General features: G+C 37.9%; 1 protein-coding gene across 1 annotated transcript; it reads right to left on the bottom strand.

The window, feature by feature from the left end:
• Positions 1–2,250: 2,250 nt before the first annotated feature.
• Positions 2,251–10,744, bottom strand: LOC139710016 (uncharacterized). The gene is made up of 9 exons (XM_071621967.1): positions 10,529–10,744; positions 9,867–10,022; positions 8,904–9,046; positions 7,562–7,702; positions 6,853–7,001; positions 6,309–6,413; positions 5,136–5,283; positions 3,933–4,161; positions 2,251–2,380 (listed from the first exon to the last, which is right to left on the bottom strand). Exons 1-9 carry the CDS (start codon positions 10,742–10,744, stop codon positions 2,369–2,371), a joined length of 1,299 nt encoding a protein of 432 aa, XP_071478068.1. The 3' UTR covers positions 2,251–2,368.
• Positions 10,745–14,334: the final 3,590 nt, after the last annotated feature.

Raw genomic sequence — 14,334 nt, 5'->3', positions numbered from 1 at the left:
CAGTTTTGTGAATTCTCTTTTTATTTTCTTTATATGGTTGTACGCATATGACATCATACACTGTAGTAGTCTTCTCATCCAGCAGTGACTACACAGATACTTTAAAAATTCATAACTTTTGAACGGATAGTCCAATTTTCCCCCAACTTTCACTGATGTGTTCTACTAATATTGCTGCATTCAATCCACATGTATACAAAGGTGGACTTGTCCTTTAAATACATGTGTATCTTCTAGGAATTCTATCTACACTATTGATGCCTTAAGATAATGATTTCCAGCAGATTACGTGGTATTGCAAATGAACATTACATCTGATATAGCAGTAATTGTATTGCTCTGTGACAGGCAAAAGACTGACAAGATTGTTGGAGGTGTACAAAAAAAAAAGTTGAATGCATACACACATATAAAATTTTTGCAGTGTTTCACACTACAGGAGTTATACCGTTTTCACTAGCGACATTGGACATATGTCAATTGCTTCAATCTAAGTTGTACAAATTCACAAATGACTGTCTATGCAACTACAAGTACATGTACATGTATAATAGTATCTTATTACCATGATAATACATTGTACCATACTCCAATATTAAAAGGAGTCATTAAATATCTAACACAAAGTCTTCATACCCCAACTAACCCTGGCAGATTTAGAGAACGTCTACACCATGATACAAAAAATTTTACAAGAAAGACATTGATTTGCATAGTAAGTAGTTATAAGCCATGATGAGTCAACGAAATATATATCTTGGACCCAAGAGACAATGAAAACACAATGAATTAGACATGTAAAAGGAAGATGATAAGTCGTTAAACAAACTAAGATTTATTCTTTGTGCTGAAACCCTGATGTAAAAAGGTAATCATAAGATCAAATTTGGTTGAATGGAAGAAATGTAAGGCGTTTTACAGGTGGGAAAAGTATTTCAGCTTTGATTTTGAATGCCAGTTACATATATCCACATGGAAGACAAGCAACTGTCATCCCTTCGTACAGATAATTTTTACAACTTCTATTATTTGACTACATTCAAAGTACATAATAATACAGACTTCACAATTGTCATAACTTATACCAAAAACAACATAAACATCAGAGTACTGTCAACTGCGTATATCACTATTACACCACCTTGCTGTTGCAAATTTATGCACAATGCAAACATGCTTCCAGCTAAGTTTGTTTTTCACCTTGGGGAAGTTAAATGTATTCTATCACTGGAACCATGCATGTGCTTCATTTGATACTGAATAAGAGCTAAACATCACACAAATGTGCTTAATCACAGCTTTTTAAATCACATGACTAATAGTCAAAATGCTATAGTATACAGTGGACTCCCGTAATAACGAAGCCCTCGGGACCAGCAGTTTTCTGACATTATATCGAAATTTCGTTATAACTGAACAAATCAACAATAAAAAACATAGGGCTGATAATGCTACAGCCTGAATTTTTATTTTATTGTAACCGGAATTTCGTTATAACCATGTTCGTTGTAACAGGAATGCACTGTACAAATAATGCATAGGTGAAAGTGCATTAGTGGAGATGCAGCGCACTTGAGGTTATTTGCAATGCTGCAACATGCACGAGGTGCAGCCAAGCGCATGTAGCACGACATTGTGAGTACCCAAAAGTGTGCTACATCTCTATTAACATCATGACCTTAAACCTGCATTATTTGTTTTATAAAATGGATTTATGAACTATTGTATCAGCTGGTAACATTCAGATTTTAATACAATGGGGCCGCTCTTCAATCAGTTGTGCAGACAGGCATGTAATTCAAAGCAATTGTTTGGGTTCTTGCATCGCGCACACAGCTAGATACGACGTAGTTTCATATATACACAGCAAGTGATAATCTGCCATAGGATAACACGCACTGCAATTATGCTTTTTTGCTGCACACATTTTGCACGCTGGGATGCAATAATGAAAATATAAAGAGAGCATATTGTTGTATGTGACTCATTTCAGCTCTAGCTTGATTGGCCACATTCTTAAACTCATTTTATAACACATAAACAGAGCACATGTGACTCATTTCAGCTCTAGCTTAATTGGCCACTTTCATAAACTCATTTTATAACATATTGCTTGGTCAACATGGCATAATTCTTTGCATAATACCAGAGGATGCACCACTAGAAATCAAAGCTTTTGATACCAGTAGCATCAGACGCTGTGCTGGCGTAGTTACAACCACCACACGCTGGGCAGGGCATGTTGCACACAGGTTGACATACATATAGCACCCATATGGAAACATTGGCAGCAGTCACCCTGGACACTCCTCCAATGAACGTTCCTTTGAGAGAGCACCGCTTTTACCGTAGTCTCATTCCGTTCAGATCACTTCTTTTTCTGGAATCGGGTGAATTTGAACATGGAGAATGATAGTAAAGTGAGTTCATTAGAGAGCAATTGGACTCAGCACAGAATAATTTGGATGATATAGGCTCTTGTAAAGGCAAGCTAGCTAGATTTGATACTTAATAGTCAATTCAGTATGACAGTGTAAATCAAGTTTTGCTTGACTAGCATACTGAAAACAAAATGAAAACAAAAATAACCAAAACATCTTTAAAAATATTGTAAGACTATCAGACAGGTAAACATAACTACAGAAATATGAATATGATATTAGGGAAGAGGTAATTTCACAATTAAGGGTAGAAAGAAATTTGTCAAGCACATATCGTCGCTGGGGTGATAAGACCTTGTATCTGCAATTTTGGTGAAAATGACTTTTTTGGATTATTGGTCAAATAATGGCTTAAGTGATGTCCTGTCCAAATCCCAACTGTACTTTTTTACTCCAAAAATGAAGCTACCACGGCATGCCAAAGGAAAGGCTATCCCATTCGCCACAGTGCTTTGGCCGCCATGTTTTTTGGCTCTCCTGAACATTGGACATTTTGTAGATACGAGGTCTTATCGCCCCAGCGACGATATATCATTATGTCCAAGTCCAAGTGTTAAATTGATAGAAAATATAGTTACCCGTCACATGTCTACCAAATAATGGCTCTTTTTAAATGATAATAGACCCTGCAGCTTAATTTGTAAACAATTTCACCCACGCATGTTTCATTTGTGCCAGCTGTTGTCTAGAATGGAGATCAGGGTTCTGTTTCATAAAGCCGTTCGCAAAGTTATGCACAACTTTACAATGACTTAAATATATGGCAAGCCAAGTGGGTTTCCTAATCATTGTTGATTTCAATAGCTACAGTTGAGATTTGCAGATGATAACGATTATTCTTACATTTTAACACATGCTTATAGTTGAAAGTGTATTTTTGCTCCAATGTAGATGAAATATTGACATACAGTCATATTTTGTTAAAAAGGTACGGGAAAAAAAAGACGGGCACACATTTTGGCACTTCATATTCCAGTCGTTCATAAAGTCATGCGCTACTTTACGAACAGCTTCATGAAACAGAGCCTAGGAGTTCTTGTAAATCACGCGTGCCGCATTATGATAAATCACTTGATATCCATATGAATTACTGAACACCCATCTTTCTGTTTTTGTTTTTTCCAAATGTGATTCTGTTTCATTCTGTACACCTGTTCAATTGTTGATAATTAGGCAGTATTCACAATACATGGTACTACAACTCAGACATACAAACAAAAAAATATATATAGTAAGACAGTTTGTAAAGACCATCCATGGGCAACACAAAAAGGAAGTCTTCTCTGGTGAGGGGTCTTTGAAAAGAGTTTTGTTAATATGTCCACAGCTCTGAAGGGAAACATAAGGGGTGGTCTCGATAAACAGGTGGTCACCATAGCAGCTAGGTGTCAGTAACATGCAGGAATTCTTTCCTACAAGCACAGAGAGAGAGAGAGAGAAAGAGAGAGAGAGAGGACAAAATGTAATCAGCTTGAAATAAATTATCATTACCTTCTTCCCTCTGCCTTTCTTTTTCTTCTTCTTTTTCAGACCTGCTCCAAGCTTCATGATATCTGCGAAGGTTTCTCCATTCATTCTGTGTGTGACAGATACCTTCATCCCATCCAGGCCTGCTTCTTTCCTGGCTTTGAGTCCCTCCATCAGCTCTCGTCCCCCTAAATCTCCAATGAGATTGTCATCTAGATCTAGCTCTTGCAGGCAAGAGGAATTCTCTATTAGCCTGTGGGGGTGAGTGAATGGGGACAGAAGTAAAATAGAAAGAAATACCAAAGCAAATCTGCTGATATCGATCTACATGGATGGGCTGCACTGATGGCTCTTTAAGCAATTCAACTCATCTTCAAAAAGGCAAAATAAAATTCACTTCTATAATCCATGAATATAGATATCACTTAAACATTTTGTTTGAAAATGTCATAATTTCTTTTTTACAGCAATCATTCTCAACCTTTCCTTGAACAGAGACAGGTGGGTAGTACCAATGTATACATTTTATTTCAGACTGATGTAAATAATTCCTTTGCTCTCAAAGAAATCACTTTACATTTCAAAGGACACAAATTTTGACTGATTCTGAGTAAGATACCGTGTCCCTGTAACTATGGAGCTTGGAACACTTGAACAAAAACAAGACTCAACTTATTTCAGTCTACTGTGCAAATGATGTTCTTACTTCTTATTTCATTATTTACATTTTGTACTTGAAATTAGATTAAAAACATAAAACACAAAAGTCTTCTTTACTGTGAGAATCTTGCAGGATTTTATTCTGCATGAAAGGACAATCCAACTTTGTTAAGAGTATGAATATATGATTCAGTTGACTATCAATGTCTCATAACAAATTCATTTTTCTCACCCTAGAGTTCAAGGTTTCTTTATTCATTAACTTTATTGCTTTTCAAACTCTAATACAACAAACTGTAGATATAGTGCTGTTCCTCATAAGTCTGCTACATCGAAAGTCTGTATATCATGCAAAGATACGATATATTCATCAACACAATGTTACTTTTTTTCAAAGGGCAGAGGGGATGCTAGTATCTATGAGTTCTGTTTGTTTTGTTTTTTGTTTTTGTTTGTTTGTTTGTTTGTTTGTTTGCTTGTTTGCATTTTGTTTGAAGTCTAATGAAAGGAACACTCCAGAGGAATTCTAAATGACTATAGGTGAGCTTTTTGTTCTGGGTGACTTACGTGCGGAACAGCCTCATGGCAACAATGGGTGCATATGTGGATCCCTTTCCATACATATCTATTCCATTATCAGCCACATGAAGCTTGTAGATGAGCGGGCCCTTGGGAGGGGGCCCTGGTGGTTCCTTGGATTTCTTCTTCTTCTTCCCTGGAAGCCACAAGGGTAAGATACCAAGGGAGATGCTGTGATTGTTTCCTTTTAATCTTTCCACTGCGTTCCTGTTCCTATACCATTAATTTGTCTCTTCTTTGTTTGTGACCAAGGCAATGTTCAAGCACTCAAAAGCAAACTACAACATTATGGTACTTAAACGTATGTTGGGAGAGTTCAAGCACTCCACTCTGTGGAGAATAGCATACCTCATGGGTTATTTTCAGACTTGAGTCAAAGAGGATGTACACATTTTGAAGCAACCAAGACATTCACCTTGTGCACTTATGCTACATAGAGGCGTCCCTAACAAAACAGATCAACTCTTGCTGTTATGGCATAGTGTGTGTTACACTCGTTCTTCAGATGTCAACAGCTAGTACGGTATGTTTTTAGACCACTTTGCATTCAAGTGCTATCTCTGGCACGGTACATTACAGTATGCTTCTGGAGTACATCAAGAAGTGGTCCACTTTTGGCAGAACAGTACGGTACAGTACACTTTGGGGTGTTCCAAGCACTCCTCTGGTACCAGGACATAACCTCATCTGTGTAAATAGGACTTTTGAGTCAAATCTCAAGATAGCAATGCACTAGAGTAAACAACTCTGTTTTCTGCAGGGAGCCTGTTTCTGGCAGGGGCACTTTCAATCATCAATAAAACAGCTAATGAGCATCATGTGCGCTTAGTCCCGATTTAGAATTCACAAGCAAGAGTTACTCGCAAATGTTATGGAAGTGACACATGATTGGGCCTTTTCATCAATGAATGAAATTGCCCTCGGCCGCAAATAGGCATCCTGTACAAAGCCTGCCCTGTACCAACAGGGTTGTTTATTCTAGAGAATTTTGAAAACACCATTTCCTCTAAATGGATAATGAACGATGCCAAAATGCATTTATCAGCAAATCTGTATGTTGTACGGAATGAAAATTTTTCAGCAGGATTTTAATACTTCCTTCATTTTTTGTCAAGGAGAAATATAGATAATTTGGTAAATAGAAAATACAGAATTTCTCACCCTTTTTCTTTTTCTTCTTTCCTCCTGCAGAACTCTTGGCCGATGCTGGTTTCTCCTTCGGCTCAGAGTCGGATAAAGCAGTCTTAACGCGTCCTCTCTCCTTTTCTAAAGCAGAAAAAACAAGCAAGCAAGCAAGATAATACCAACTGCAGAAAGAGAAGTAAAATTCACTCCTTCTTCCTCCCTCGGATGGAATATTATTTGAAAGTAATACATCCTTACTTCATGCAGGAGAAAAGCTTCTGAAAACTGTTCATCCAATAAAAATGAGTCAATGGTGCAAAAAAGGAGTCAAAACAGGCCAGAGCTTTCGATCCTGGCAGAATTCTCAACTTGTGCTCTTACCATAAAGATTTTTTTTAACCCAAATAAAAATGGCTTCACACAAAATGTTGTGTCTGCATGAGTGTAAATGGCAAATAATCTAATTCTGAAATGTTAGCAAAGTAATAGCACTAAGATAACAGCTGCAGGCTTCAAACTCTTCCACCGTTTTCAGATGCAACTGATTTGGACCAGAGAATACAATGAAAGCTTGCAGTACCTTCAAGCATTTTCTGGGCCTCCTCTTCAGCCAGCCTCCTGGCAGTTTCTGCTCTCTCATAGCTCTCCCCTTCAGCATGATCCACGGCAAGCCGGATCAACTCAGACACGCCCTCCGCCTCCAAATTATTTCCATTGATGTACAGCTCTCTGGATGATCACACAGTAGAGAGTTTTGTTCCCATTGATGAGGATGAATAAAGACAAGTGATATCGGAGAATGGCAATGTGTTTTTTGGTCACACATTTATCTTTGTATCGCACATCAATTTGTGATTTTGTGTTTTCCTTTACTTTCTTAATGACGGAGGAGAAATCCTCACCTAGAATAGCTTTCCTTTCCAAGGCATAAACCTTTCACAAAATGGATCTTGATATAAGCACAATTTAAAGTGTCATTCATAGCACCAGAAAATAAGACACATAATGATAATAATATCTCGAGATAAGTATTCACACAGCCCCGTGCAAAGTCATGAGGTTTTCCATGGTTTCTTGTAAGAGCAGTTTTGAGGCCCTGGTTATGTCAGTGGTGTTTACTATAGATTTAAAGTGTCGGTATAAAGAGCTCCTATCCAGCAAAAGCAACTCAGCATACATATGGACTTATATCTTGTTTATTGCTGTGGCACATAAAATCAATGCCATCTGCCATGTTTGTAAAGTGTAAGCCTCAGTTCCCACATTCAGCTTGTTGCTGGACAACCAACCTGACCGCTGTGGTGGACATCACACCTCCAAGGGCCGTCCCGCTCTCGACACCCAAGTCACAGTAGCACAAGCTGAGGCTGAGCATGGTTTCATTCTTGATGAGACCCTTACAGAGTCCAATGCATCCTTGGTCTCCAATGCTGGGGTTAGAGACATGGGATGAAAGAAAGAGAGAAGAGTACAGTTAATTTGTGGTACTGTATAGCAAAATGTTTTTGTGGCATGAAATTTTTGCAAATTGGAGCTGACAGTCTTCTTCATGGTACATACGAAATTTTCATGAATTGGAGCTGACGGCCTTTTTTGCAGCATGAAATTTTCCCAGATTGCCATTGGCATTCAATACATATGTGTAGACAAGAACTGTTGCATGCATTGTAATTTCGCAAATCTTGGCTCTCGCGAAATTTATGTAATTAAAATGCAATGCACGTGGACATTTCTAGTTTTCAATTAATCACTTTTACTTTCAGTAAACACATGGATACACCTAAAACAAAAATCCAGTCTTATTTGTTGCTTTTCCTTCTACAATTTGATTTGCTCAGTTTTGATTTGTTTCGGGTGATATTTTTGGCAGTATAGTATCTATAAAAGTATAACAGCATCAGACAGTAGACCTATACTATTTATTATCTCTTACATTTTATTTTGCTTACAATCAACAGCAACTTTTCATATAAGGAGGTACCAAAGTTCTAGAATTGAAGCAAAATTTTATCAAATCAAGAAACTTAACATTTACAGATGCAACAAATGAATCTGATCACACTGTACCTGCTTGAATAATAATTAAAAAAATGCTGAGGTAAGTTAGCTAAGCTTAAGTAGATTGTGATTATGTGTGATTAAAACACAGGGATGCCAACCTTGTAAACAGCATCAAAGTATTTTTAGGGCTGAAAAGGCATGGTTTTGGTGAAAACAAGTATTTTTACATATGTGTCTTTCCAGCAATAGACATGAGTAGTAATACAATTTTGGGGGAAAAAAGTATTTTCTCCATGAAACCTGCAGTATATTTGGCACAGAAAAAAGGTTAAAAAAAAGTAACAGTTGGCATCTCTGAAAGCATATCAAAAATGCAAATGACAGGACATTACCAAAGGGATGATACTTCAGAAAAAGTGGACATTTTATTTTTTGTGCTCTGATGAGTACAATGAATTTTGCACGTTTTTAATTCCGCAGAACCAAGACAATACATAGTGGTACATACAACAAGCAGAAATATTTGAATGTTTTTATTTTTGCACGAGTTTGTGGTAGCGCACAATGCCCGAAAATTTCCATTTTTAGAGTAAATCAAGAAGGGCAGTGTGTAGACCACAGCCGACTCACTCATTGTAGTCCAGACAGAGAGAGGTGAGGGTGGAGAACCCGACGCAATTCCTCATGAGTCTCTCCACAGCGTACGGCTCAACTTGGCAGTCGACCAGGTCTATCCGACTGATGGGGTATGGTCCTTTCTCCATCATCAGGGCCTGTATTAAAGAGAGGTTGGAGTTTCACTTAATGTGGCAATATAAAAATACACACAGTTGGTTCTAGCACAAGTATGGAAAAAAGTAATTCATCATATCTTAACCTTTTATCTAAAAATTGTGCACTTGCTCCTCCTTCTCTATCTCTCTCTCCCTCATTTCCCCTTTTTCTATCTCAGTCCACTTACATCTCTATACTTGCATCTATCTATCTATCTATCTTTTTATCTATCAATCTAGATCTATTTATCTATCTATCTATCTATCTATCTATCTATATCTATCTATCTTTTTATCTATCAATCTAGATCTATTTATCTATTTATCTATCTATCTATCTATCTATCCAGATATCTATTTGGTCTTTCTTTTTTCATTTTCTCCCCCTTAACTCTCTCTCCCATTCTCTCTGTGAGTGGCAGGTGATATAAGAAAAATTAAGTTCAAGCGGATGCAATCAGCATACATCATAACCACCCCGCCCAAAGCCACAACAAGTTTGCCTTTGGAGATTCCTGCATGTAGTTCAGCTGATGATAAATCAACAGTATGGTAGGAGAGGACGAAAGAAAATAATATTGCCCACGAAATATGTTAATCTGTGATATATTGTACTTCTAAATCCCATTAATTACAAATTGAAAATATCATCTAAAAATAACACAATCAACTTAAGGGCAAAATATTCTGTGGACATATCATAACTACATCAATGATAACTCTGATCATGAAATATTCTAAGTATCCATTCCTTTAAAAAAAAAAAAAAGAAGAAAAGATGCTGAAAACAATTTTAGTGTACAGTTGTAAATGTAATTACCAGATCAGCAATGTTGACATGAGATAAGGGGATGTCCCACACATGGAGTTCCTTGATGTACTTGTACCTCTCTGACCTGATGGCTGCAATGAGTGGTTCCAGCTTGACATTGGAAAGGTCTGGATCCTGAAAATCTGGGATGGGCTCTAGAATGAACTGATTGAAGAATACGAGACAGAGAGAAAAATTGGTATGTATCACTTTAATAAAGGAACTTATATTTCAATAACGCCTTGCCTCAGATACATTCTCCTGTAACTATCACTTGTATCTGGTCATTCTACACTCACATCATATATGAAATTATCAAAAACAGTATTGCTATTGCACAACAACAAAAATTTCTTCAGACTATAGATAGATCTAGAGCACGGGTCAGCCACGTATACATGTAAAGACAACTTATCTTTTCTCAAAGTCCTACCACAACAACCCTTTGTTTCATACTTGAAATGGATATATATAGATGCACTGCAAACTGAACTTTATGTGTATGCTGTTGTTTTCTTTTCCTTTTTCCTATTTGCCGATGCTATTCCTACCATTTTGCATACATGCATTTGTCATAAAATGGTTTATTCAATTGCAATTAACTGTAAACTATAGTGACAAAGGTTACTACAAAAATTTCAAAAGGAAAGCAACCAAAATCCTAGGATTACCTTGACTATCAGCCGATTGTCCTCATAGCAATCCTTCATAAACTTCTTGAGTCCCGGACAGACCACGGAGTTTCTGTTTTGGCAGTTGCTCATGTAAACCCTCTGCAGACTCTTGACGTAGTCGCCAGGATTTCCGATCATGCCTTTGGGCTTCTTGGATTTTTTCTTCCCCTTCCCCTTCCCTTTCCCTTTTCCCTTCCCTTTCTTGCCCGGCATACTGGTGGCTGGTAGTTGCTCTCGCACTCCGCTATCTACCTTGTGGAGGTTCCATGTTCACAAGAAACCTGTTTGGGTGGTACTGTATGAGAGATACAAGGATGTTTCATCCTCTGTTCAAGTTGCTAGATTAATTCAAGCAAATGCAACAGTAACAGTTTCATTGAAATCAAAGTTTGATAAATGATACAGACTAGAATTTGATACAATAATTGGTCATACTCTATGCATATTAGACACAAAATTTTGTCACCACTCCATAAATCATTCATTTGTATTTACATGAAACTAAGTGCATCTCAAAGTTACACAGTCCTGACTGCCATATTATTTGAACTTTGATTGGATTTTGATCTTGTTATGAAGGATAAGTTTATTCTTGTCAAAAAGTGAAACACGAGAAAGATTTGTCTGCGAGCATAAAGGAGAATTCAGAGGTAATGAAAGCATCTGACTGTGACTTATATCTTAAATTCATAAACATGTTTTTACCACTCTTACAATTTGTGAAATCTTAATATTTCATATCTCACATTTTTTGTTCCATTTTCATGAAATTTGTACTGATACATTGTATAATGTCAACTTGAATATGGAATGGACGTGAATGTACTTTAAGAAACAAAAGCACAACATTTCTGATAAACATCATGTGAAATATCTTTTTCTGAAATCTAAGAATATTGTTATTGGGAACATTAATTTGCTCACAAAAAGTACAAAACAAAAAACTCTTACAAAGACAGGTCACTTTCTTTTCAGCTGTTGATTCCCCATTGTTCTTAACAATATTTTGTATCAATTTGCAGATACTGTAAGTTGTTTGAACTTGAAGATATTAAATAAATAGGGTCTACCTAGACTAGTTGGTCTGTGAAGATTTTGGTCTGAAACACAGGCATACTGGTATGCAACATCCTCTGTGGAGTCCCCACAGCGCTCCCACAGTGCAAACATTGTGGAGCACCCTAGCGTTACATGTACAAACTAATTACATAACACACTGAGAAAACTTCCGCTTGGAAGATGGGCTAATCTACCAATTATAGTTATACCAATTACAGCAAGTACAAATAAAGTAGGGATAAGAGCTAAGCCCCATCTCAACAGGCCACGAAACACAGGGTAGCCTCCGGGTAGCCTCCAGTGAAGATTGTTACTCGGAAAAGATTGTGTCTATTAAGACGCAACATGGTGGACGGCCTCCGAGTAGCCGCCAGTGAAATCTCACCCTGCGATCAGCCAGGGTAGATGCGAGGTAGCCACTGGAGGACTGCAGGAGAACTGCTAAAGGTGTCTGTTAATTAAGAATAAGATGCTCACGGGGTGAATCTTACCCGCAGGCATCATGTGACCAGTGCTATGTCATGTGATCAGCACTGCACCACATAAATCCTGTGAACTCTCACACTCCCTATGTATTTGCCTGATCAGATGCCATGCAAAGCAAGACGACCTCTGTACAGTGACAGGGCTGTGATTAGTTACCTATGTAAATTATATGCAATCACACTCATCAAGTTCTGTGGGTTGAATGGTATCCTAATAGAGTCACATTTTGATGATAAAATATGTTGTTGATTTTGTTATTTCTACTATCTTTATCTTTTTTTAATCCTTAAGGAGAATTAAAACGTGTTTGCACGAAAAACGTGTTTTAAGAAACAGTACTTCAAACACCTCTGTTCTAATAGATGATATGCCTCTATCACTCACACTAGTCACAGTAAAGCAAGCCACCTATGATTCCACCATAATGCCATCCAAAATTTGACTGCCGACTACCGCCATGCTATCACGCGTGGTTGAATTTTGGTACGGGAGGTCGAACATGGTGCAATTTTTTTTTTTTACACATGTGCACAGCAGTATACAAATACAATCATGTATGCTACTGCAATGGCAATAATGTGATATGCTTCAATTTCTATCATATACATAATTATGTAATTTATCTGTAAACGAACTGGCCAAGGATAGTCTACCCGGAGAAGCTGGAAGGTTTTCAAGCAATGCCTGTTAAAACGTTGACCGAAAGATCAGTAATGGAATCCCCTTCTAGGAGAGCCAATAAAGACAAATAAAATGATAAAGGACTCCTCCGGACAGACGAATTTTTCTGTCTTCAACATTAAAAAGGTGCACTCATCATTCACTCGAGCTCCGTACCATGTTTTGATGGAATCTGTGGAATGCTACCATTTCAACCAGGTGATTCTTCACCAGAGAATGCCTGGAGAACCAGTTGGCAGTGTGTGAGTGAGTCTGTGAAGACGGGGCTCTAGATTGTTCAGGTTTCTACTGAAGGGAAAAAAAAAAAGTTTATGGTGCAATAGCCCGACCAAGACATCCAGACGCCGTGCACGTGCGAAGCAACAGGGCTCCTGTATATAATAATTATAATTAATCATCAATCATTTCACTGACATTGTGTGCAATCAATGGCAATATAATGGTAAAAATGCAACATTAGAAAACGTATGTGGGACTATGACAACCTACTGCGCGACTTCGAGAAAAGTACGATGCGTTGTGAATATCCGACTTTGTACATCGCAAACCTACATTCACAAATGAACGAAAGTGGTGAAACTTACAACGTGCTGCTTGGTGAATATTTGAACCAACTGACTTATACAAGATAAGATTTACTCGATGCATTCACCGAAGGGAATCGCAGAAGTTCATTCCGTAAATTCACAAATTGTTTACAGCTGTCGTCAATGCAACCTAGACTGTCTTGCCGTAAGTGGCGCTGTCGAAGAACTCCGTAAACTTGCATCAACCTGTCTCAGCAGCTCTCTAGACCAAACCTACTCAGTAGCTCGGCCTCCTATTTCAAAACGGATGTGTGGAGAATCGATACCCCCGTGGTAGTTTCACAGATTGTTTTAATTTTGGTAATAATTCTAAGAAAACAGATATTGTCTAGATTTCAATCCTCTCGAGCAAATATTCTCTTACTGTTGGTTTGTGGCAGCTGGTTGACGTCATGACGATGATGATGATGATGGTGAAGATGGTGATGATGGTGATGATGGTGATGATGGTGATGATGGTGATGATGGTGATGATGGTGATGATGGTGATGATGGTGATGATGGTGATGATGGTGATGATGGTGATGATGGTGATGATGGTGATGATGGTGATGATGGTGGTGATGATGGTGATGATGGTGATGATGATGATGATGATGATGATGATGATGATGATAATGGTGGTGGTAGTGGTGGTGGTGGTGCCGGTGGTGGTGGTGGTGGTGGTTATTAAAGACCTACCAAGTCTCATCAAGCCTATGGCCCAAGCAACCCATCTCATGCTCATCTGCCTAGCAATAACTTTCTCATGCCTCAACAACAACACCAACACAGTAAGGACACCACCAACAACAAGTGAAGAGTGGCATGCAGATCAATGATAAACGTTTAATGCTGAACTGAGTAAGGCAATCACTTTTTTCCTTTATATTTTTTTCTTTTTTACAAGCTCTCATGCAAACAAACCTAAAGGCCTTAATTACCACTTGCAGATGAAACAGAAACCCAGCTTTAGTGCTTTAAAATAGTTCTAAATTGTGAGTCAGGGAT

The sequence above is a fragment of the Diadema antillarum genome, unplaced genomic scaffold (assembly GCF_040938485.1).
Source record: "Diadema antillarum isolate AM-2024a unplaced genomic scaffold, OU_Dant_1.0 seq00001492_RagTag, whole genome shotgun sequence".
In the NCBI taxonomy this organism is placed as follows: Eukaryota; Metazoa; Echinodermata; class Echinoidea; order Diadematoida; family Diadematidae; genus Diadema; species Diadema antillarum.
This window is presented reverse-complemented; position numbering and strand designations above follow the sequence as displayed.

Bases quoted from the DNA above. Each gene is read 5' to 3' on its own strand.
- LOC139710016 (XM_071621967.1), bottom strand. From the start codon at position 10,744: ATGCCGGGCAAGAAAGGGAAGGGAAAAGGGAAAGGGAAGGGGAAGGGG. The intron at 9,047-9,866 runs GTAATTACATTT...TCTTTAATACAG, and splicing joins ATGTCAACATTGCTGATCTG to GCCCTGATGATGGAGAAAGG. The intron at 4,162-5,135 runs GTAAGTCACCCA...TCACCCCCACAG, and splicing joins GCCATGAGGCTGTTCCGCAC to GCTAATAGAGAATTCCTCTT.